Raw genomic sequence first — 26,852 nt, 5'->3', positions numbered from 1 at the left:
TTCTCTTTCATATATCCTCTATGTTCTATAATTTTAAAAATTCAAATGAGCAGTAAAGATTTTTTTAACAGCAGTGTTAATAAATATGTACCTGTGTCTATGTTAAAGCATTGTGAAATATTATTGTACAAGTTTATTGTTTGTTTTATGGATATATCTGGATGTGGCAGTGTTAAAGTATTGTTAGGTACCAAATATTGTTGTATAACTAATGTTTGTTTTATAGATATATGTATAGATATGGCAGTGTTAAAGCATTGTTAAGTATCAAATATTGTTGTAGAACTTTAATGTTTGCTTTATAGATATAGATATGGCAGTGTTAAAGCATTGTTTAGTACTAAATATTGTTTTATAACTTTAATATTTGTATCTAGGCACCCAAATGATTCTGTTCTTCACTCATCGTGGCACAATATACAAATCTGATCCAGAAGGCTTAAACCTAGAAATTATTACTGAAACTGCAGCAACTAGTGCTGTAGATTTCCATTATGCTAAGGGTCTTATTTTCTGGTCTGACACTCAAACCAGAAAGGTAAGCCTTGACAAATAATTTAACTTATATGCTTATTGGCTTCCACTTCATTTACATGCTTATGATTTCTACTTGTTCATATTTACTTAACTTATTGGTTTCTACTTGGTCACTTTTGAGCTTACACTTTTATCATTATTTTTAAATATTAGAAATGATCAGTATTATTCTTCTTACCATGTAATGAAGCATAGAGATTAGAAAAAATGTGTTAATGGATTTCTGTAAATATTAAATCTACAATTTTGAAAGAGTGTTTTAAACAGCTGATGTACTCAGACTAGGCCTAAAATGTATGGTTCCACAGTATTTAGTACTGTTGATCGTGATGTAGTTCATCTGTGTTATTTTATATACTTTTTCATGTCAAACCATTTTAATTTATAACCTTAACAGTTTGAAGTTTTAGATATTACACATAGGATGCTGGTTGTAGAAATTTGATGGTTTTTAAACATATTTTTTAGTTAATTTATAGTGTACATGGGAAGAAAATATGTTTTTTTTAAAGATATACAACCTGCTTTGATAGATTTATCAAGTACAAGCTTCTGATATGAAACAGTCTGGAGAAATTGACATTAAATTTTCTTGGAATCCTGTCTGTCTGGCTGTGGACTGGGTGGGAAATAAGCTGTACATTTGTGATGCCCTGGGCCAGAAAATAGACCTGATGGAACTGGATGGTAGCAGGCATGCCATTATCATTAGCCACAAATTACCCTCTCTCTTAGACATAACTCTGGACCCTACAGCAGGGTAAGTGAAGGAAATAGCAGGTGTATTAAGCTTTTGGGAACAAGAATGGTTCGTTTATTGTCTATTGTGGGTTTCACAAGAGTGAATACTCTAGCAACTTCTACAGTTGTAAAATGATATTCTGTGTGCTGTGTGATGAAAAGCCAGTAAAATTAAAATAGTTTTAACACTAAGTTATTCGTTGATGAATTTAATGTTTCACATTGTGACATATTTCCATTTTTAATTTAAGCATGAGGTTTCAGAGTATTATACAGGGTGTTCGGAAAGTCACTGTGCACTTATATGTTTATTAACAGACAAAACTACACAGTGACTTTCCGAACACCCTGTACTTTAGTAAAATATTATCTTTCTCTCAAAGATTTCATGTTCTAATCTAATTAATTGTGGCCAGGTGGTTAAGGCACTCGACTCGTAATCTGTGGGTTGTGGGTTTGAATCCCCTTCAAACCAAACATGCTCGCCCTTTCAGCCATGGGGGCATTATAATGTGTCGGTCAATCCCACTGTTTGTTGGTAAAAGAGAAGCCCAAGGGTTTGCAGTGGATGGTGATGACTAGCTGCCTTCCCTCTAGTCTAACACTGCTAAATTAGGGATGTCTAGTGCAGATAGCAAGAAATTCAAAACAAACCAACACCAAACCAGACTATTTAATTGCAGACTTTTATTTAATTCTTTATAAAATGCTTTATATTTTATTGTGTAGCAGAATGAATGGAAATAAAACCATTTGTTACCATTACTTCAGAGGGCAAGAATATAAGAGAAAAATAACCCAATATTGTAACCATGGCAGCAGTTTTTTGTTTTCTGTAATTCTACAAAAGGATTGATTACGGTATTATAAATTAATATAAACTTCTGAGCAGAGCAAGCTATCTGCTTTAAGTAGAAATAGAATTCAACCTGATATTGGTGGTAACCATAGTTAATAAAATGTATATTTATTTTACTTTCTTATTTACAAAATTTAGAATGTATTTATTTATTAGTTTAGTATTATTCCTTGCTCATTTCTGGTCAGTTTGTACTGTATGTGTTACATATACTGTTGTTCTTGTAGTTGCAAATGTTGCTAATTTACTTATTAAAATATGTTTGATTTATTATTATATTTTTAAATCTGTTTCTTAAACTTATACAGGACACACATGCTGACTATATTATCTGAATGCCTTTTCAACTATAATTTCATATTGTGAGCCAGCAAAACTCTGAGGGTCACAAAATAGTCCAAATTTCTCTGGGTGTAACATTTCGTATTCTGTCCTGTGACATCTCAGTATTTTTTATTCCTGTGTATTTGTGTCTTTGGGATCCCACACAATATGTGAGCATTTGATCTATTTCTACCTTGCTCAGGGCTTATCATTGGACCACTTTTGACTGCCATACTAGACATATCTCTATCCTGTAGTAGTGAAGTAAGCAATTTATAACTGTTTAGTTTTTTAATAAAAACCCATCATATGGCAGACTAAAAAGACTTTTCATGTTCAGGTTAAATGTTGCTCTTCCTATGGTTTTCTCTCCATTCTTTCCTCATAAGTTTCAAGTTAATTATATCATCAGTATTAACAAGTATCTTGATGCTAGGTTTAACATTTTGTTTCAGTTTTCTGGATGGTTATTTTATTTAATATTTCAGAAGTAGTTTATAACTTTTCCTTGATTTTTTCAGACTAATGTTCTTCAGTTTCGATCATAAGATTGACAAGGCACACATGGATGGTTCTAATAGAAACTCTGTTGTCGACTCTTTCATATACAAAGCTTCAGGTCTTACAGTTGACTATGTTAACAAGAGACTCATTTGGTGTGACTCACTGCTGCACCAAATAGTGGCTGTTGACTATGAAGGCAATAAGAGGCATGTATTTTATTATAACTGTGTTAAAAGTTATTTTATGACAATGTTTTAATAAATTAGTTTGGGGTCAGCTATGTTGATGAACCTAGTTTAAAGGATATACAACTGAAGCCAAAGATTTCTGATTGATTTTTGTTCAGGCACACAATCATTAGAGGTAGCAGTGTGGTCCCTTTCCCAAGCAGACTGACTGTGTTTGAGGACAATGTTTACTGGACTAATGGTATGAGATCAGGCGTGTTGTGGACTCGTTTTTTCAACAATTCTGAAATCGTACATTTCATATATCGTGACAAAACATTCCTCAAAGGTCCAAAAGCCATCAGATCCTACCATGCTCTTCGCCAACCACCAGGTAATGGATCTCCAGTTATTCAACACATCTCTTATAAGTTCCATTTCAGTATGTAAGACTATATTAGACAAATGTAGTTATATAACATTGATGTACATCCAGAACAGAAAAATGGAGTGTACAGTATAATACTAAAAATTATTGTTAAGTATAATCCAGGTTTTTCTTTGATAGATTGTTTAGGCAGAGTATTCATTATGAAACTTTGTAGAATAGACAGCAATTGCCTGTTGTGGAGACACAAGTGTAGAGGATGGCGTTTCGAAAGTCTTCCGCCTTTCGCCCATAATCCACCAGGACACTATAAGAGACCAACAACACCTTACATACACACTGACCTAAAGAAGAAAGATGAAAGACTTTCAAAGCGTCATCCTCTACACTTGTGTCTCTAACAAGCAGTTGCCATCCATTCTACAAAGTTTCATTATAATCCAGGTTGAAGTTACTGTGAATATTTATATAATTTTAATCAACTAAAATGATATATCTGTAAGATGTCTCATCAAATGTCTGAGCAGTAATCAGACAAATGTTTTAATCTGTATTTTTTTTAAAGGGAAGTAGCTGGCTAAAATATCCTGTGAACCTATATTAAACATTGTTTAAAGTTAAATTTGGGTTTGTTGTAAATGGATGAAAACAAATCCATTTAAAGTTTAAAAAAATCCAGAAAATCACATAAAAAATTAAGTGTTTATAAATAATAATAATGAAATATAAGAAAGATTTAAATTATATTAAGTAGGATTAATAAAGAAATACTTTATAAGTTTAACTACCATCAAAACCTTCGTTATGTAGTTAATATTCTACAAATTTCATGATGAGAATTAAATAAGGAATGAAGAAACTCCACGAAAGCTTTTTGCAAATTCTGTTATCTGATATTATTTACATGGGAGTTGCACAAGACATTAATGTAATTAATTAGTAAAAATGACCAGAGCTAGTGATGGTATATTGATTCTTTAGTGACCAGTCCATGTGAAGTTAATAATGGTGGCTGTGAGCATATGTGTGTTGTGACCCCAAGTGCTGAGGAATATGGTCTGGGTTATCGCTGTGTTTGTAGCATTGGATTTGAGATCTCACCAGATGGGAGATTGTGTACTCGTAAGTTTCTATGTTCTTTGTTACATTAATTACGTTATTTTATAATTAGATTCTGTAAACTTCATTTTCTCTCAAACAGTTTTTAACAAATGTTGAAAGTAATGCAAATTTCATCAAGTACTTTCAGTCTGAGTTAGACTAGTCTGAATGGAGAAAATATTAACTTGAAATTTATATTAATAATAAAATCACTAATGTCCTCATGGTAAGTAAGGTTGTAGCTGTTAAGTGTTAATCATTATTGTGGTTACCCTAGGTGATAATGAAAGTTACTAACCATAACAGTGACACAAAGACCTCTTCATTAATGTCATTTTGCCCTTGACCTTAACTGCTTCTTAGAAGATAGTAATTTTTGAATTAATAAAAACAAAATGAGAAAGGGCATAAAATGAAATAATGAAAGAAATTCACTTCAATTCAAGTAATTTGTTCAAACGAAAATAAACCGTATATAAGACAGTTTTAACATGTTGATCATTTTCAGTTGAATTGTTTCCTGAAGGTGTGTGCTTTTGAGGGAATTTCACAGTCAGGTATTACTTAAGCTGTGTGATTATCAAAAGACTATGTAGGACTGTAAAGTACACATGAAAGTGTCCAGACTAGATGGCCATGCATGGTCAGGTGGTTAGAGTGCTTGATTTGGAATATGAGGGTTGTATGTTCAAGTTCCTCCCACCGAAAGAGCTCACCCTTATAGACATAGGGCATAATATTAAAGTCAATCCCACTATTTGATGGTAAAAGAGTAGCCCAAGAGTTAGTTGTGGGTGGTGGTGCCAGCTGTTTTCCCTCTAGTCCCACACTGCTAAGTTGGCATTGACTAGTGAAGATAGCTGTCATATAGCTTTGCATAAAAATACATGACAAACAAACTAATCCTAGTCTTTGTACAGGTAGATGATCCCAAATCCAATGACTTGAAAATCAGAATGTTCCAGAAACTGGCTGTTCTAGGTATAAGGAATTATTATTACCTTATCTTGGTAGTAATGCGCACTTTCATATTAACGTTAAGAAACCTGCACAAAAAACTAGTGTGCAAATAAGTAATCAAAAATTTCTTTTGGGCTCAATTTTTGATTCAAAACAGGTATAACTGCATTGCTTGCAATACATATGGTATAAATTCGAACCTTCCCTTTGGTTGTACAGTCCTCTCTCTGTGTTAACTAGAAATTGTATTTCTTTGGCCATTGTAAAAATGTCCAAAAGGCAAATAAATAACAACCTTTATGTATGCATTTCATACTTTATTTATGTCATTTGTACAAACAAGGCTGGAGTTCCTAAAACTGGAAAATTCCAAAATCTAGCACAGCTCAGGCTTCAAACATTCCGAATTTATATTTTGTTCCAAATGTATGTTTTTATTTTGTTACTCTCTGTCTGTTTTTAATATTAATAGTCATTTATTTTTATGTTTACAAAATAATTTTTCTTTTTTTTTTTGTTTTAGGTGTCAAAGAATTTATTTTATTCTCTGAGCAAACTTTTGTTAGAGGAATAATTCTCAGTCCTATTGAGGACGTTTCTATTGATGCCATAGTACCAATAGTGAGTAAATCTGCCAGATATTTTGGCCTTGACTTCGATATTCACCGTAACTACATTTATTACTCTGATGCCATCTTGGATGTCATATATAGAATCAAGACAGATGGAACGGGTAAAAGTAGAAACTGTCAACACTCTATGAGTATTTTTTGAGAAAACACAAAGCATCTTATAAATAAATTCCTTTAATGTGAAAACAGAATATTTGGAGTGTTATTTGAATAACAAATAATATTGGATTTTTTTTGTTATAAATAAAGTAGAGAAAATAATACCACTATTTTCCAGTTAATAATAATAACAAATTTACTTCAGCCAAATTATTGCTTTTGTTGAGTGCGGTATTAACTAGTTTCTCTGTTTCAATGGAAGTAATAATAGAAATGAAAGACTCATAAGTCCAATGGATAATTTATATTTTTTATGAATTTCAGTTACTTATTGTAAATAACTTCTAAACTCAAGATATCTCAACAGCTAAAATCAAATATGCTTAAGTATAAACTCTTCAGTTTTGATAGCTATCATAATCAGTTTAGGCCTAATGTGGTTTAGTACTAATGTTTTGTGTGAAGAAATGTTTAATACATTCAATTGAAGTTGAATAATGTTTGTAACTTGTAATTCAACACAATAAAAGATAGCCCATTTCAATTATATTTTATTAATTCAGTTCTTGCACAGTTGGAACATCATTTCTGACCATTCAGAGATAATATCTCTAGCTCAGGCTTGTATAAACCCATTTACCTGATTCCTAGGCTATCAGATTTTGGGTTAATGTGGTTTTGGTTGCACAAAATTTATGCATCTATGTAAAGTGCAAAGGTAAATTTGATAATTAAAAATTTACAAAACTGCTGACAATTATTATATCTCTTCTGTCATTAAAGTGTTTTAATTTGGTACAGTTTCTGTCATAATTTTTTAAACTCTTGTTTTGTCACTTGTTAGTTCAAAACCAAAAATGACTTCGGTAGTCATTAAACATCAAAGAATGGAGCAAAAGAACTAACCACACATTTAGGTTTCACCCACACCAGGAGCACTAAACCTAATGTTTGTCAGTGCCAGGGGCAGTTAATTCTTAGCACACACACACACACACTTGTTTAAGATTTTTTTTGCCATCTGTTGTATTTGACCTTTATTTTCAAATTTTGATTAATCGATTTTTTATGAGTGATTAACGTTATCAACTTTCATAGTTTAATTTTCTATTATTCTTGTGATTCATTCATTATTATTTGTCCAGTTATTTTATTTCACCTATCAGTGAATGAAAGCATCAACATTCATCACACTTTTTTTCCAACAGTCAACCGAAAAAAATACCTTCTTTCCTTTACAACCACTTGAACATACTTCTGATAACAATGTCTGAGTTGCTGATAGAATGTTTACTGGATATTTGGCCAGAAATTTTCACACATTTCATTAAGCTTCTTTAAAGGCGTTTTCCTCAGACTTTCATTCCTTCTACTGTGTTAATATGTCAGACTCCAGACTGTGTTTAGTTATTTTTATATTATAATCTCTTATTATAAGTTGTGTTATTTTCATCAGAGGTCATTGTTTTTTTGAACCTATAATCCCTCAAAACATCACTACCAATGCTATCTCTTTTCTTATAGAACCGTTTCATCAGAGGTATCCAAAGATATATCCATTTTAATGGAATGTAATACCTCAGTTCATCATCACCCCTAAATTGACTTAGAAAGAAATATCCAAAAATGTTTTCTTTGAATGGGACTGTTTTCACACTGATTTCATTTGACATCGAATATTTCTTTCCTTCCCAGTGCCACTTTTTTTAATGATCAGCAAACATTACTATTATGTCTCTTCAGTGTACCTATGTACTTTTTTATTTATTCAGATGAACTAAGTATGAATATTTTGATTGTGATACACAGGGAAGGAAAGTGTGCTTATATCACAGGATGAAGGTATAGAATCATTGGCTCTGGATTGGATCTCCAACAATCTTTACTATATTAAGAGCAAAAGAGGAACTCTGAATGTAATATCTATGAATAACTATCAAAACAGAAAGACGCTGATTGACAACCTGAGACGTCCTCGTGCCATTGTAGTTCATCCCAACATGGGGTTAGTATTGACGTTTCATAGATTTGTCATTTTTGTGAGTTCACTCGGATTCAGTAAATAAATAGTTAGGAATGTTGCTTTATTTAGTAGGATGCTAATGTGAGTCATTGTTAACTAGTATTATGCTCTATGCTAGAAGAAAGGATCATCTCTTGTTTGAAACTGGGTCTTTCATTTTCTAGAGCAGTGTTTCTTAACCACCAGTCCATGAACTGGCAACATTCTGTCAGAACACTTTGCTGCCCAAAACAAAGAAAAATGACAATTAGTACAATATTCATATGTAAATCATATGTTTTTGTTGTACTTGCATGTTAGAGGTCTATAACAGGTTGGAGAGAGAGCAAGCTGGTCCCTGTTAATGAAAAGGTTAAGAAATCCTGACCTAGAGACTTCTTAGTACTTCTAATCTTTATAAACTGTGCTGGTTTATAATAAAGAACAGAATTTGTTTTGTAGTTACCTGTTTTACACTGAGTGGGATCAACCAGCAAACATTAGCAGAACATATTTGGATGGGACAAATTCTCTGAGGTTCCATGGCGTTCTCCTAGGCTGGCCAACCGGCTTGAGTATTGACTTTATGGAAAATCGTCTCTATTGGTGTGATGCTTTACTTGCTCACATTCAACATGCTAATCTAGATAGTACTGATGTCCAAACAATAAGTTCTCCAATGGTCAGGCATCCATTTTCACTAGTTATACATAATGGTAAGTGATACTTTAACATTTTTCACAAAGTCATAAGAAATTTCAAGAAATCTGTACTGAACTTAATTAACAAACATTTAGTGTTGAAAGTGCTTGACTACAATTTTCTGTTGGTTCTTTATTTTAACTTTTGAGAATATATTGTCATATAGATCAACAGTTCCCAGTTGTTTTCCACACTGAACCACTTCAGATGATGTTTGTAAAGCCAGGTCTGAATTTGTTGGGGAGTAAGTTATGCCCTAACTACAAAGCTGTTTATCTTTGCAGTATCAGTTTGATCACAATGTGGACCATGATTCACTCAAGCTGTTGAGGGCATGGTTTGTGGGAACCACTGACATAGACTGTTGAATGAAGCAATTGTAAAGCTGTATCCAAAACAAAAAAGTCCATAAATGAATGTATAGTTTTCAGTTCTTTTAACTGTTTAATAGAAAGAGGTTAATGTTTGAGAATATGGTTATTTGATGTATTTTATTAATATTCAACTACGAAGGTTATCTTTATAGATATAATAACGATGAGGAGTAATGTATTCAGGTAAATTATTCCTTTGTAAATATTCCTTTAAGCAGGAAATGCTTGATGTTTAACAAAATGTATGCAATTTTACAAGTTCTCTAAGCACTGAAACATCATTGTTATAGCAGTGTGATGTAAATTTTTGTAAAAACTAAGGCTTATAGCTCTAGATACTTTTCAATCTCTAAATAAATTTCCGATTTGTAAGTTCACTAGTAGTTAAAGTGAATAATTTAAAATATTGTTAACTGTTACATCTCTTAAGAATTTAATAGGAAATAAAACATTATCAGATGAATGAAGAAAGTCGCAGCAGCAGTTCTCTGTCAATATAATGTGGTGTAATAATAATGTGTTACTGTTTTGTAGAGTGGCTGTATGTAACAGACTGGAAGCAAGATGCTGTCCTGAAGATGAACAAAGATACAGGGGCAGATAAGAAAATTGTGGTTACTGCTGAGGAAGGAAACCACCTTTATGGAATTAAAATTTTTAGTGCCAAAAACCAAAAAATAAATTGTAAGGAGAAATACACTTTTTTTTATTGGAGTTTACCAAGGTTGAGTGTGTTAAAACAATTTTAGAGCCACAGAATGTTGTTAAAGTCAATGTTTTTGTGTCTATTCGTACTGTACCTAATGACTGTATACTAGGAGAATAGCACTTCAGTATAATTTCCAATGCAAGAGGTTTAGCATGTCCAAAGCACACCATCCGTCCTTGTATACCATATACAATCCATCTATTGTACAAAGATGAGGGTCTTTCTGTATCCAGTTCAATATTTTTGTTGAATAGAAATACATAATCACTGGATCCAGTGACTTGACCTGTATGTTTTCATAAAGAATAGCATAGATACCTCTTTCATTCTACAGCCACTTGAGGTGTATACTGTTGAATGGGAGATGTAACAGGATTGGTGATTGTATAGCCTTCTAGCCTCATTTTCATATGGAAAACTATCTCAATTATGTTGCATATTGTTGCTTGGATGGCTTTTCCTGCTGACTTTTGTCTTTATGGATTCTTATTTTTTAAGAAGAAAGGCTACATTTTTCTTACCATGTCTAGTGTATGACTTGATGCAGGTGTTTTTCTAGATGGTCCTGGAATCCAAGTTGATCCATATTCCTTTGTTTCCCATTCCCATTAAGTGCGAAGGATATCACTGTCTGTGGAGTTCTAAATCCTTGATCTGAACACGTCTCTATGATTTAATTGTACTTATATTCTGCTTCATAAAGGGTAGATATGAAAAGCTGTCTCAAAAAGTAATAAAGTTTTGTTAGTATCACATTACCTATGAAATGCCAAACAGTGTCAAAATGTAGCTCAGGAACATACTACTCCTCAATATCTTTATATTAGTTGGTTGTGTTTGTTACATGACTTGTATAGTTAAAATGTTTTTAGTGTAATACTCTCACCCTTCAATATATTGTGCAGACATTATGAACACACAATAATGTTGCAATAATATTTGGAGTTAAACATGGAAAGTTTTGAAAGGATGTGTTATGTTTCAGACATTTGTGACTTTTGTTAAAGTTTGAATAAGGTTTTCTGAAAGTTCTAGTTTATAAATGATATGTTATAGTCCACATTAATAACTTTACTGTGTACTTTATAACTGTGCCATTCAAACTTATTAAATTTAAAATAAAATTGTATGCTATTATCACATTCATCAGGTATTCAATGTATACATATTCACACTACAAAACATCCATACTTTCCTCTATCAACAGTTTGTTTGTACATTTTGAATTTGTAATTTGCATTAAAACAAGGACTTGAATTAATATGCAGTACTTGAAGACTTATGTTAACAGTATGGTGACAATTTATCTGAATTTTTGTGTAGTTAAAAAATATAAAGGTATATAATCATTAAATATATTTATTACCACTTTGTGTTAGCTGTAAAACATGTCATTCACTTAATAATACTTGAAAGAGTTATGTAGAAAACCTAAAAAACTATAGTGCTAGGCTCAGTAAAGCCTAAACATATGCTTTTTGGTTACCAGAATGCTTAGGAAAGTCTTAAAATATTATCATATAAATAATAATATTTACTATAATCCTGGTGCATGTGTGCCAGAAAATCTAATATATGTAGTCTTAAGCTTAGGAAAGCCTGAAAATATCATCTAGTTAATAACATTTTCTATAAGCATGATACAACTGTATAAAATGTATGTAGATAGAGGCAATTTAAAAAAATAAAACAAATCTAGGAAATAGAGGGTTGTTACTTCAACTTTGCTACTAGGAGGTGAGCCTTTGCTAAAACAGTAAATAATGCAGCAGTGTTATTTTGATTCTGCAGTTTAGTAAACAAACAAACTAATATTTGATAATTGTTTGATTGTTATTGATACTTGACAATCAAAATTAATATTGTTTTTGCATTCAGTTAAAAAAGTGTGTGTGTATATAGTATTATATATACACCCACACACCCACTAGTGAAATTCTAAATGAACTGTGTTTGTTACACAGTTGTATCATGCTTACAGAAAATGTTATTAATTCTGTGATATTTTCAGGCTTCCCTAAGCCTAATATTATATATTTGTTTACGTTTGTTACATAGTTGTTATTATGCTCAAAGAAAATGTTATTAACTAGGTGATTATTTCAGGCTTTCCCAAGACTGTATCTTTTGTTTTTAGGTTTTCTGGTACACACCCACATACACGTCAGTGAAATTGTAAACAAGTTTATATATTTTTTTGTTATTGTTTTTAGCACATCATCCGTGCCACATAAATAATGGTAATTGTGAAAAGTTTTGCTTTGCTACACCAGTGGATAAACATAGAGGTCAGAACCTTCAAGTTCATTGTGGTTGTCCCTTTGGAGAAAAACTCAGTGAAGATAACATAAACTGTGTATCTGACCCAAATACTGAACCACCCGTGAAAGCTTGCCCTAACTCATGGGACTTCGCATGTAGTAATGATCATTGTATCCCTAGTACGTGGGTTTGTGATGGTGACAATGACTGTTTGGATAAATCTGATGAAACCCAGAACTGCACCAGTAAGTTTGATCAAAATTATATTCAATCTGTGAGTACTTAAGGTTTGTGTTTATTTCTAAATGATAAGAGAATTCTTATGAATAATGTCTTACTGAATACAGAATTCAGGAAAACAGGTTTATGTTTAACAGGTATCTTGTTTATTATGACCATGATTTTCCCAGTAAGGTGCAGACTGAACTAGCTGTACACTGTTACTGGTAAAACTGTGGTAATAAAAAATTAGATATTCCCAATGACATATAGTTGTTATATAATTATAGCATTTCAACAAGAATCAAATATTTTCAGTAATAATTATATAAAATCCATTTTATCTCCTTTTTCTTAACCTTTTGAATTATGTTGCACATAGTAGAATCCTGTGTTGTGTTGAAATTCTTTAGATATTTATAGAAGATCCATATTAGATTTTATTTGTATTGGTTTGAATCTTGTCTATTTATTAGTATGCAAGACTGTGGATCTGAGGTTTCATAGTATGTTTTATGTTAGCTATCCTTCCAGAAAAAAATATACATATATTTGTCTCGCTCTATGGGGACATAGGTGCATTGTAAAAGTGATGGTCAAGTCCCACGATTGGTCTGATGAGACTGTCCCAACATTTTGTATTGGATGATGTTGATTATGTAACATCCTTCTAGTATATCACTGAATTAGGGGTGGTTAGTGTTAATAATCCTTAAAAAAACAAATAATTACTTTGTACTAGATCAGCTACATGCAGATTTAAACAAATAATTAATTAGTACTAGATCACTTACATGCAGATTTAAACTGTTTAAGTCAGTTATTAAAATTGTGATGTTTTTTGGAATATGAAATGTCATCCATACTTTTATGTTTGTTTTTGTTAACTCTACTAAGTCCAACAGACTTTTAATAATTAAAAAACAAATTATATCACTTAATCATATTTTACCCAAAAGATAAAATACAGTGAGAATAAAAACTGAAGTTCTCAGGTAAGAATAACACTTTTTTTAACAAACAGAATTGACTTGTGGTGCAGGAAGATTTCAGTGCACTAATGAACAATGCATTCCATTATCTTTCAAATGTGATTATGAAAATGACTGCGGTGATTACTCGGACGAGGCTGATTGTGGTAACTTTTATTTTTGTTTTTAAATCTTGGTAAATTCACAAGTTTAGGTTTGTAGATACAAAAAGAGAAATGAAAAATGAAATAGGTTTGGATCATTTGAAAATGTATAAATTAGTAAAAACTATAGAGTGAACACATAATAAAGAATTGCTAAGGGTTTTTTAGTCTATATGAAATGCAATATAAGTAAATTATAACAATTCTACTAATACATTTTGACCATTAAGAATATTTAAGTTATGCTATATAAAAACTAAATTATTTAAGCATGTACAGGAATTCTGGAAATATAAATATGAAATTTTAAAACAGATAATAACACTATTGAACTTTGAATTCTAATTTCATTATAAAAGTAAAAATACTGTACTTTAACCAGTTTTGTTCAGGTGTATACTTATTTATGATGGTACATATTTTATAATTCAAACAAGAAAACACAGTTGAGGTGAGAGTAATATATGGGGTAATACATATTAATAGTTTTGATATATCTCTTCATTTTGTAGCCAATGTCACTTGTGAAGCTACAGAGTTTTCCTGTAGTAATGGTCAATGTGTCCCATAGTCCTGGAAGTGCGATTCTCAGGATGATTGTGAAGATGGTTCTGATGAAGGAGAATTTTGTAGTAAGTGATTTATCTAAAGTCAACATTCTGTCTTTGTTATACTTTGTTTCAATGTTTTTAAAAAATATTATTTGATGTAAATTCTATAACAACTTATTAAGTGTATCAATAGTCTCATAACATTAAAATAAGCCACTCTTATTTATAACTTGTGTTATTTAACAGTCAAGAGGACATGTGCATATTACCAGTTTACTTGTCCAGCATCGGGACATTGTGTTCCACAGAGCTGGGTCTGTGATGGAGACAATGACTGTTTCGATGGAGCAGATGAGTGGGACTGCTCACCTATGACTTGTATGTCAAATCAGTTTCAATGTGGTGATCATAAACAGTGTATTCATAATAGCTATCGTTGTGATGGCGTTTCTGACTGCCAGGATCGATCTGATGAACTAGGATGCCGTGAGTAGTGTCATACATTCACTGCTGTATTCTGATCCAACTGTTTCTTCTTTCTTGTCTGCTTTATAACTAAAACCAAATTGTTCATAGAATATGCTTTTACCATTTCAAAGTATTACACATTTTCAAAAATATTTTAGTTTTGTGTACACTATTATTGTTTAATAATGAGCTTTTTCTATTTATTTTATTTTGATAGGACCTAATAATGTTTATTTTGCCAAACAAATCTTTACAAGTTAAATTATACTTTTTATGAAATGCATCTATCTGGAAGACATATTGGATTTTTTTCTTAGACCTTAATTTCAAATATTCAGGCAAGTTCAGTTTCTAGAAGGTTTGTAGATTTTATGAAATTGTATTTTGATGTATTTAACTTACACAAATTACTATTTTATTTTACTATATCCAGCATCTAGTGCAACAGATGAATGTGACCCAGAGAAATCATTTCAATGCAAGATTTCTAGAATTTGTATCCCAAAACTCTGGCACTGTGATGGCAATAGTGACTGTGAGGATGGGAGTGATGAGCCTGATAATTGTGGTGAGTTCTCCTGAATTTTGAAACTTCTCAAACAAAGAAGTGAACCTGGTTAGTTTCATGAAGCTTTTATTTCTCTGCAGTTTCCTTTCTTCCTGAGATTGTTTAAATAACTTGTTATAGTTCAGGTTTATGTTTTTCTTTGACAACAGTTTAATCTCCAATACAGATGGATTGCTACACAAGAATGTACGAGAGACAAAAACTGAGCCTGATGAAATCGACAATTTACGGTGTACCAGTATCTTAATTGTTATTCAGGTTGAATGTGGTGAATTAAAACAGAATAAATCTGAAATATAAAATATCATACTACACAACTGACATATGGTAAAATATATATGAACTCTGGAATAATTTGACAGAAGTTTTCTCCACTATGGTTGAAAAATTATACAGAATAATGTGCTCTACAGAATTTCTTGTGTACAGAAAATTGTAACAAAATCAACTTCAGTTAAAAATTTAAATATTCTAAACGTCAGTGTTGTGTGCTTTATCAGAAATAAAAGTTTGTGAAAATATAAGAATAAATTAAATGTATCTAATCATATAGTAAATAGGATGCATTCACTCTATAAAAACAAAATGATATCCATCTATTCATGTTACAAATATTTATCACAACTATTAAAACTGTTTAGAAATGTTATTTCAAATCGTATTTTATGTTCCAACATTGTTATTATTTCAGGTTTTTAAGTAAAATTATGGTAATAATGGTAAATTTTAAATCTTTAGTAACATTAGTGTTAAACAGTTACAAATAACTGATTATTAAAATACAGTTGTCTGATTGAAAACTTGTGCTACAAAAAGTTACTGTTGTTAACTTTTAGTAAAAAGTCTTGTTTTAATAGGATTGACTCAATCAAAAATTTAAATTTGAATTGTAGATAAAGACAATGTAAAGATACAGATTGTTACTAATGATTCAGTCCTACCAAAACTTTCTTTTAGAAGTAAACAACAACTTTTGTTTTGACATGATGCACCATATGACTTGTTGACTCCAAGTTTTTTAAATATTTTACTTATCTCTGACTGCATACCAGGAGAGGTTGCTTGCTCTCTGAACAGCTTCCGATGCAATAATACACGCTGTATTGTGAAGTCCTGGATATGTGATGGAACCGACGACTGTGGTGACGGGTCAGATGAAGATGGCAGACATGCTTGTGGTGAGTAAAGAAACATTTCAGGTTACAGTAAGGAAAGGTTTCTTTATAGTGTTTCAGGTTACAGTAAATAAAGGTTTCTTTATGATGTTTCAGGTTACAGTAAATAAGGGCTTCTTTTATGGTGTTTCAGGTTACAGTAAATGAGGGTTTCTTTTATGGTGTTTTAGGTTACAGTAAAGTAAGGTTTCTTTTATGGTGTTACAGGTTACAGTAAAGTAAGATTTTTTTATGATGTTTTTGGTTACAGTAAAGAAAGGTTTCTTTTATGGTGTTACAGGTTACAGCTATAAGATATTGTAGATGGTGGAATTTTGTTCTTATTAAATACTTCCTATAAATGTAATTAACGATTGATGTTATAATATTAAAGTAGTTATTAAACATATTTAACTTGTGTGGTTTCACTTGTGTTCTTTCAAAACTTTGTTTCCCCAACTAATAATAATTATAGTTTGTTTGTAGTTTCACATTTAGCAGAAATTTAAAGTAATTGAAATAAATCATTCTGCTTGTTTTTGCAAAACAGTAGAGATTCTAGCAGTAAAATAATATCATATAAGAAGGTCTTTTAGTGATTGTTAATTCATCTAGGTTACAGTTTCACAGTCACTGGTCCATCACAACCATCTTGCTGGACTGTGGGATTTCACAAAAACTGATGGACTACTTGTATGTAAATCACAGTTGTACATACATTTTAGTGGTTGGTAATAGCTTAGGGGGGTAGCAAATTTGTTTTTATGCATGTAAAAATGGCTGGTTTGGGTTGAGAAAATGTTTTTATGTAGAGGAGCGAACAATGTTTCAACCTTCTTTGGTCATCGTCAGGTTTTACATAAAAAATTTTCTCAACCCAAACCAGCCGTTTTTACATGTATATTTTTCTCTACAAGTGGGTTTTCTCGTCATCACTGAAACTTGTTTTTAGTATTATCAAAAATGTTGAGAAATGCTGATCTATAGCACGTATTTGACATTTATTACCAAATTTTTTAGTTAACATTTTCTAAGAGTATTGAATTTGCTTTGAATTACCTTTATTAACTTTAATGCTATGGAATATGTAGGTCCTGCACCTTTTACATGCCCATCAAATCAATGGAAATGTCCAAATCTCATCAACAGGTGTATTAGTATCTCTCAAGTATGTGATGGTATTACTGATTGTCCGAATGATGCCGATGAGGGTCCCGCATGCAGTAAGTTTATCTTTCAGTTTATTGGAATTGTTTTATAATCTGTTTATTTTCACAGTATGTTTATCTTTCAGTTTATTGTAATTGTTTTATGATCTGTTTTATATCAGAGTATGTTTATCTTTCAGTTTATTGGAATTGTTTTATGATAAACTTACTGTGAGAATAAACATATCTTTCAGTTTATTGGAATTGTTTTGTAATCTGTTTATTCTTGCAGTATGTTTATCTTTCAGTTTATTGTAATTGTTTTATGATTTGTTTATTTTCACAGTATGTTTATCTTTCAGTTTATTGTAATTGTTTTATGATCTGTTTATTGTTGCAGGAAATTTATCTTTCAATTTATTGGAATTATTTTGTAATCTGTTTATTCTCACAGTAAGTTTATCTTTCAGTTTATTGAAATTGTTTTATAATCTGTTTATTCCAGGTGTTTTCTTGGTTCTAAATTTTAAGAGGAAACACTAAATAGAATAATTTGTTTATTGATGTTGGTCATCATGAAAGGACAAACATGGTGGTAGATAGGACTGAAATACTTTATTTTATTTAATGTTGTTTAGAGTTCTAATAAAAAGATACAAACAGTATTTTCTATTATTTGCATCTATAAATATTGTCAGTTTTTTATACAAACATATGTTATTGCTTTGAGTAAATTTTTTCTTTTATCTGTTTCATTAGATTGTTATTCTTGTTTATTACATTTAAAACCTGTAAGTTTCCATCTTCAGATTTTGACCAGTGTGAGAAAGATAATAATGGATGTAGCTATAAGTGTACCCAGACTCCTCTTGGACCCATATGTTTGTGTTCAGAGGGTGAGGTGCTGAATGATACTACAACTTGTGTTGGTAAGTACAACATATTAAAAGATTTATCTACTCAAGCCATGATTGTCGTAGTGTCACTGGTTTAGAGACATCAGTCTTTGTACTGCAGCATCAACACATGAGTTTAGAAATTATAACTTATTTTAAAACTTCTTCAAATTAATACAGAATTGTTAATTAAAGAATAAAAATAGAGTAAGTGATGGTAGATTTTCGTGTTTGTATAATGTAATATAAGAGAGATGCTATTTCCTTCTTAACACTTCAGTATTCCCAAGGTAGAAAATACTATTCCAATAAAGTTTAAGAACAAAAGTAGTGTATCTAGAAAAGACTGGGTGAATACAACTTGTGAAAATAACTTTTATTTACGTTGTTTTATTTTTGTTGTGTTATTTCTCCTAATGTCAGATGTAATATAAAAAATGTCCTTGTTTGGTTTATTTTGAATTCATGCAAAGTTACACAATGGCTGTTTATGTTAGGTGTTCCTAAACTTAGGGAAGGCAACTAATCAACACCACCCACTGCCAATTTTTGAACTACTTTTTTATTAACAAACTGTGGGATTGACTATCACATTATAATGCTGAAAGGGCAAGGACTTTTGGTGACAGGAATTAAAACCCATGACTCTCAAATTGAAAGTAGAGCACCTCAATCACCAAGCTATGTCAGGACAGAAAAATAATGATAAAAAATACAATTACCTTTGGAAGTTTTTCAGTGATATTTGATTGTTTCTGAAATATTCTTATTTGCTAAAAATTGAGACTTGAAATCCTTCAAGAGAAGCTGTAAATAGGAAAAGGTCATTATAAAGTATTATTATTTCTCTTTTCAATAGACTTACTGTATGTTTATATTGAGTAATTTTATCAAAGTAATCTTTTATGCAGACCAAAATGAATGTGTTTCCCCGGGCTACTGTAGCCAAGACTGCATCAACACAAAAGGATCTTTCAAATGTACCTGCCAGGAGGGGTACAAACTCGCTGCTGATCACCGAACCTGTAAAGCAGTGAGTAAGTATTATTGCTAGCTGCATGTTTTATGTACATCACTCTTTATTGTCTTTCAAATGAATCTGAAGCAAAACTAATAGGTAGCAATTCATAACATCTCCAAATAATAGCAATTGTTTTAAAGAAATGATTACTTTGTCACTTTATTTATTTGGCTTACCAATAAAATATAACAATTGTAAAGGTCAAAGTTGTTAAAGATGAAAATGATTTGATAAATTTAGATATATAAACTTAATTGGTTCTGTAATGGATGTGTAAGATTGGATGATAGTTAGCCAGTAAACTTCCCTATGAATCACTCTCATTGGAAGGGGCTTAATTTGTTGGTATGGTAACAAATAAATGATTGCCATGGTTACTTGAACTAATTATTTTTGTTTTGCCATACAAAAGTTTAAAACTATTAATTTATGGTTGTATGAAGTGAATGTTAAATTTTATGAGATATTTCTAATAATATATATAGTTAATGAAATATTTTTGCTTTTATTTTTTTGAAATTATAAAATAATTGGTCAGTTGTTAAATTCATCTAAGTAATGCTGATTTCCATTATTTAGACTGGACCGATGCGTTTCTGGTCATTTCAAATCGTTGGTCAATTCTGATCACGAATCTGAATACCAGCAATATTGAAGAGCTGCCCATTCACGTTGAATATGCTGTAGCAACTGCTTCTGATGTAGCATATGGCTACACATATTGGTCAGATATTGTCCTAAAGAAAATCTTTCGCACAAAGAATGATGGAAAGCAGGAAGTGGTAAGTATAAACTTTAACTAATAGAAGTTTACATTGTGTATGTGGAAAACTGTTGATCCTAAAATTGATTAAATGTGATAACAAATTCATGATAAAATATTGATGCCCAAAAACACAAAAAAAGTATACCATTATTGTCATGATTGTGTGAGCTTATATGTATGTAAAAAACTGCTTTATCATCAAATATGTGTAAAGTATTTGACTTGTGAAAACAGCAAATCTCACCTCTGACTAATGATAATTTGTTATAAAGAAAACAAGCCAAACAAAAATAAAAAATACTGCATCAGTAAAAAGGATTTCCGAGATACAGGCTATAATGTGGGATATAAAATGTACCCTAAGGTTTGGAGGTGACTATGGAAGTAGAACCCACATTGTAGTGGGGATATACTATCTATCACTCTCTAAAATCTTGCTTTTTATAACTGTAGTGGGCAAAACAGATAGTCCATTGTATAGATTCAGATTTAAGAACAAGTAAACTGTTATATGTAAGCTAAAATGAACATAAAATCAAAATTTATTACTTATCAAAAAGATATTTTATATATCCAATTTTTAACTTATTCTATATTCAATTTCATGATTTTCTTTTGCTGTGTTATTGTTGCTTTCTGAATTAGCTACATAACTTGGTAACAAAGTTAACTCTTGCACAGTCTGTAATATCTTATCATAGAGCAACTTCCTCTAAGTACTAAGTGTTGTTACCTAACTTCTTGAAACAAACATAATGTTATAAGAAAATGAAAAAAATTCAAGTATCCAATTACCTCATAAGTGTTTTTAAAACCTCTGTATTTGACTTTCCAGAGTGACTTCATCAGACTATATCTTGAGGCGCAGATGGCTTAGTTGCTTTGCATCATAAAACACCAAGCCAACCAACGAACCATATCTTGAAAAATATGGAAATTTTGAACTTTTTTGTTTCAAATAATGTATAGAAATGAAACATCCCTTAGTAAGTTGAACAGACAACATGACCAGTTAAATTAGTGGGATGCATTATTTCACCATTCACCTTCAAAAAATACAACCATAGTTATCAATAACCATTTTTAGCAGGACAGTGATGAATAATATTCTACATCCATCCATCAAGTCTCATAAAACCTTAGCTGAGTTATAGAGCAAAAACTGTAAAAAAGTGGTCCCCTTGTTAACAGATGGACATTTTTATTTTTATGTATTCTCAAGATGGCTGGTACTGGTATTAAAATTTTAGATCATCTTCAGGTTAACAAAGAGATGACCTAAGAAGGTCAAAATGTTGTTCTGTACTTTATTTTAATTAAAGTTATAATACCACTACCATTCATTTTGAGAATGTATTTTTATTTCAAGTGGATTTCTCATCATTGTGAGTTTTATATATATTTTCATGACCTTTGGCTTTGAACCCCCAAAAACTAATTTCTTCCAATTTAGGTCATAGTCTAAGCATATATCAATTATTATCAAAATCTATTCAGCTATTTTTAAGGTATCTTGCTGACAAACACACGCATGATATATTTTCACCTTTTGTGATGGAGGTAATGATTGGAAAGTTCTTTACATAGTCATTAAGCTAATCTCTTACTCTTCACAGCCAACCTTTCAAATCCACAAATACTTATTGCACACACAGGATAGATGGTCAATACACCTTTTTACATCCTGATCTGTGTAGGTAATACCATGTACTATGGTAGATGTGTTTTAATACAGGATGTATCACCCTGTTGTATGTAGGTAATATACCATGCACTATGGTATTATGGTAGATGTGTTTTAATACAGGATGTATCACCCTGTTGTATGTAGGTAGTATACCATGTACTGTGTTCTTATGGTAGATGTGTTTTAATACAGGATGTATCACCCTGTTGTTTGTAGGTAATATACCATGTACTATGGTATTATGGTAGATGTGTTTTAATACAGGATGTATCACCCTGTTGTATGTAGGTAATATACCATGCACTATGGTATTATGATAGATGTGTTTTAATACAGGATGCATCACCCTGTTGTATGTAGGTAATATACCATGCACTATGGTATTATGGTAGATGTGTTTTAATACAGGATGTATCACCCTGTTGTATGTAGGTAATATACCATGCACTATGGTATTATGGTAGATGTGTTTTAATACAGGATGTATCACCCTGTTGTATGTTGGTAATATACAGTGTATTGTGGTATGATAGTTTTATAATAAAATGAGTCCTCCTATTTTTAGAAGGCTGATAAATTAGAGGTAGTTATTATTGATTTCACTGGTTTATATGACTACTTTTTAAGTGTAGGTTAAATTTTCAACAAAATATTTTGCACTAATAAAACTAGGTGATATCTGGCTGCATGGACCTTGTTGAAGGTCTTGCTGTTGATTGGGTTGGTAGAAATCTGTACTGGGTGGATTCCAAACTGAACACAATGGAAGTTAGTACTCTTGATGGAGAAAACCGCATTGTGTTGTTGAATGAAAATATTACACAACCTCGAGGACTTGCCTTGGATCCTAGAGAAGGGTAAAGATTGACACCTTTGATTGATAAAAGAATTTACTTTGTTTATTTTTGACACACCTATTACAGCCGTGAACTATGATGAAGAACATTTAATACTGATGATTTTTACATTATTTTATCCTGAAGATTTGCTAATACATTCAACTATTAAAGATGTTTATTGGTGACTCTACTCTTTATTATTAAACTTCTTTTTCTATTTAATAATTCACTTGCTAATGCATTTATACAATACTTTGTCTCTTCAGGATATTTGAAAATCTGGATTAAAAATTGGGGAAAGTTGACCATAACATTTTATTGTTTACTTACTGTAAATGGTGTACCTGTACTCTGAAAACCACCCTTAAAATACATGTTGTTACCAAACTTAAAATAACTGAGTTATGATAAGTGAGTTAAGTAAAGAGTGAAATAATTTTTTTATTTGCATTATATTGTAATTTCCACCAGGTTTTTGTAGATATTAAGTTTTTGAAAATAATAGTCTTAGGAAAATAATGCACTTTTTTCTTTAAGAGAACACTTTCAATATGGAATAAATGTGTTATCTACAATTTACTTTATATTAAAAACCTGCAGAATAAGTAGAACATTTTACTGAACTATGTTTAACATCAAGTACCTATTTTCTCTTTGTTTGTTTTTAATACAATTTTGAGTGTTTGTGCACATCATAGAAAGGAAAGTTTAATATTTGTATTGTATGTTTTGGGAAAAGTGTATTAATACCTATATTTTTGCACCTGACATGATTTAGATACAATAAAATAAACACTAGCTAGTCACAGGATTACCTTAAATCATACAATTATTGTTTTGATATGCAGTCTTAAAATCTTAACTCTTGTTTCATAATGTATTTCTTTTATTAATCTATAATGGATTCGTCATATACTTTAATACCTTGTTTTGTTTGTTATGTATGAGGGATTATAATGATTCTCAAAAATTGAGTTTTGAAAATAGAAAAATTAGCAGAAGCTGATGTTTTTGTTGACATATCATGTAAATGGTGCTGTTATGTACTTCAGTATTGTTCATGTAATGCCATGTTTTATGAATATTTAAATGTATGTTAGCTATTGTAGGTCAAAATTGTTTACAAAGTAACAACCAAAACATTATATAGTATGAATAAAACTTTGGCAGATGTAATTCCTATATGTTTCCAGATAACAAAACATTAGTTATTTAATAGCAAAGGTTTAACCTTTAACATTTGTTTATCAACAGAATTAGACTGATTTTCTGGTCTGACTGGGGAGAGAATCCACGTATTGAAAGTGCTGGACTAGATGGTTTCATGAGACAAACTGTTGTAGATACCAAGATATTCTGGCCCAACGGTTTAACATTAGACATTCCTAACAAACGGATGTATTTTGCTGATGCCAAACTTGGCTACATAGACTTTTGCAACTATGATGGCTCAGGAAGGCACCAGGTTGTTGCTCATAACCACGTAAGTGTAGCAATTCTCTGTTTCTTTCATCATATAAGTGTGAAACAACAACACACTTTGTTAATTGTTTCTGTTATTTCCAATGTTTAAAATAGAACTGGGCATGTTATTCATACATTATTTAATAAGTGTATGTACTTTTCATTTGTAGCTCTATGTGTATTTATTTATACGTGTCAGCTTTCATTTTCTTTAGAAAAACTTGTATTTAATTGTAGGATCACAAAGTGAGGATTGAACTTGTAATCTCATAGAATGTATTTACACTGATAAAGACTTGATTATAATGTATCCATATACCAGTTCAACTATACCATATTTTTGTCATAAAGACAACCTTGTTTATTTGTATAAAGTTTAACACAAGAGTATATGTTACATTTATATTCTACATATCCCTTCTGCAGGAAAGTAAACAGTTATTTAAACAGATTGCTAACACAGCTGTGTTGTGTTAAAATAAAAACATGCCAAAAAGTGATATCCAGTTCCTGCATGTCCTTTCTGTGGATGAGTTAATAGTTCTTTATTTAGTTAGATAACCATCAAAGTAATGTTGGTTTTGCAGTACTTGCTGCATTCTCACTCCCTCACTGTGTTTGAGGACACGCTGTACTGGACTGATCGTCTCTTGAATCGTGTTCTGTCCTGTAACAAGTTTCATGGTACTAATCAAACAGTGGTGCCTCACATGTTTAACAGGCCTCTAAGTATCCACGTCAATCATGCAGTGTTGCAACCACCTGGTAAGTGCTACCTATATCCTCTCAGTTTCTTTATTGTGTTTTTATATCAGAATTGCACAGTTTGAAAATATCAAGTGTTTAATTAACATGCCTTGTGTAAGATAAACTATGAAAGTGTATGTAATATAAGAAAGGATTTAAACTTAAAAAAACTAATTCAACCATGTTTTTTGGTTCTATCCAGCCATCAACCCTTGTCTCTCGTCTCCTTGTGATCATCTGTGTGTACTTTCTCCCTCTGTTTCCAGTGGATATTCTTGTCTGTGTCCACCTGGTTATAGGCAAGATGAAGCAAAGACTGGCATCTGCAATCCAGGTACACACAGCATTTGAATATTATAATTGGGGTGCACTTTTAGTGCTTTCATTACTGCTTGGGTTTATTACAACGTTTTTGACGTAAACATAGCATTCCCCCCATCACACACACACACTCATGATGAAATATATGTTCTTATATGATACAGCTGTTTATAAACTAGTTAACTATATAGTATTATTAATAATAAAAGTTTCTCAGAATTAAAACACCATTTATATACACAGATGATGTAACAGTGTTAACAGCTGTTTATTATAATGATGTAACTGTGATAAAACATCATATGAGTGATTGGGCTACTAAGACCATTGGTTGTAGGTGAAGTAACTACATTCACAGTATTTGATCATAACTGATGTAGAAGTGTTTAAAATCATTGCTGTGATGTGATAGTTAAAACATTTGATGACATTGAAGTAATGTGAAGGTGTTGAAACATCATTGCTCACAAGTGATGTGGCAATTGAAATAATTGTTGATGTTAAAGTGACGTTACTCTGTTAAAACATTTGATCACACTAAAGTGACGTTACTTTGTTAAAACATTTGATCACACAAAAGTGACGTTACTCTGTTAAAACATTTGATCACACTAAAGTGACGTTACTCTGTTAAAACATTTGATCACACTAAAGTGACGTTACTCTGTTAAAACATTTGATCACACTAAAGTTACGTTACTCTGTTAAAACATTTGATCACACTAAAGTGACGTTACTGTATCAAAGCATGTGATCACACTAAAGTGACGTTACTGTATCAAATCATGTGATCACACTAAAGTGACATTACTGTGCCAAAGCATGTGATCACACTAAAGTGACATTACTGTGCTAAAGCATGTGATCACACTAAAGTGACGTTACTGTGTCAAAGCATGTGATCACACTGAAGTGACATTACTGTGTTAAAGCATGTGATCACACTAAAGTGAGGCTACTGTGTCAAAGCATGTGATCACACTGAAGTGACATCACTGTGTTAAAGCATGTGATCACACTAAAGTGAGGCTACTGTGTCAAAACATGTGATCACACTAAAGTGAGGCTACTGTGTCAAAACATGTGATCACACTAAAGTGAGGCTACTGTGTCAAAGCATGTAATCACACTAAAGTGAGGCTACTGTGTCAAAACATGTGATCACACTAAAGTGAGGCTACTGTGTCAAAGCATGTGATCACACTAAAGTGAGGCTACTGTGTCAAAACATGTGATCACACTAAAGTGAGGCTACTGTGTCAGAGCAGGTGATCACACTAAAGTGAGGCTACTGTGTCAGAGCATGTGATCACACTAAAGTGACGTTACTCTGTTAAAACATTTGATCACACTAAAGTGATGTTATTATGTTAAACATTTGACCACACTAAAGTGACGTAACTGTGTCAAAGCATTTCATCACACTAAAATGGCGTTACTGTGTCAAAGCATGTGATCACACTGGTGATGTGAATGTGTCAAAACATTTGATCACACTGTAGTGACG

General features: G+C 31.5%; 1 protein-coding gene across 1 annotated transcript in view; it reads left to right on the top strand.

The window, feature by feature from the left end:
• LOC143247245 (low-density lipoprotein receptor-related protein 2-like) overlaps positions 1-26,852 on the top strand; it is a 116,441-nt gene that overhangs the window by 19,242 nt on the left and 70,347 nt on the right. The window contains 23 exon segments of the mRNA XM_076494962.1: positions 378-538; positions 1,071-1,297; positions 2,983-3,171; positions 3,312-3,526; positions 4,502-4,642; positions 6,105-6,314; positions 8,122-8,317; positions 8,777-9,030; positions 9,925-10,074; positions 12,313-12,606; positions 13,605-13,718; positions 14,228-14,347; positions 14,513-14,752; positions 15,168-15,302; positions 16,355-16,480; positions 17,548-17,679; positions 18,414-18,533; positions 19,412-19,537; positions 20,101-20,303; positions 22,647-22,831; positions 24,068-24,296; positions 24,865-25,042; positions 25,227-25,358. Coding sequence (XP_076351077.1) covers positions 378-538; positions 1,071-1,297; positions 2,983-3,171; positions 3,312-3,526; positions 4,502-4,642; positions 6,105-6,314; positions 8,122-8,317; positions 8,777-9,030; positions 9,925-10,074; positions 12,313-12,606; positions 13,605-13,718; positions 14,228-14,347; positions 14,513-14,752; positions 15,168-15,302; positions 16,355-16,480; positions 17,548-17,679; positions 18,414-18,533; positions 19,412-19,537; positions 20,101-20,303; positions 22,647-22,831; positions 24,068-24,296; positions 24,865-25,042; positions 25,227-25,358 — 4,077 coding nt within the window.

The sequence above is a fragment of the Tachypleus tridentatus genome, chromosome 3, assembly GCF_004210375.1.
Source record: "Tachypleus tridentatus isolate NWPU-2018 chromosome 3, ASM421037v1, whole genome shotgun sequence".
Taxonomy (NCBI): domain Eukaryota; kingdom Metazoa; phylum Arthropoda; class Merostomata; order Xiphosura; family Limulidae; genus Tachypleus; species Tachypleus tridentatus.
Note: the sequence above shows the minus strand (reverse complement) of the source record. Positions and strands in the feature narration are given on the sequence as shown.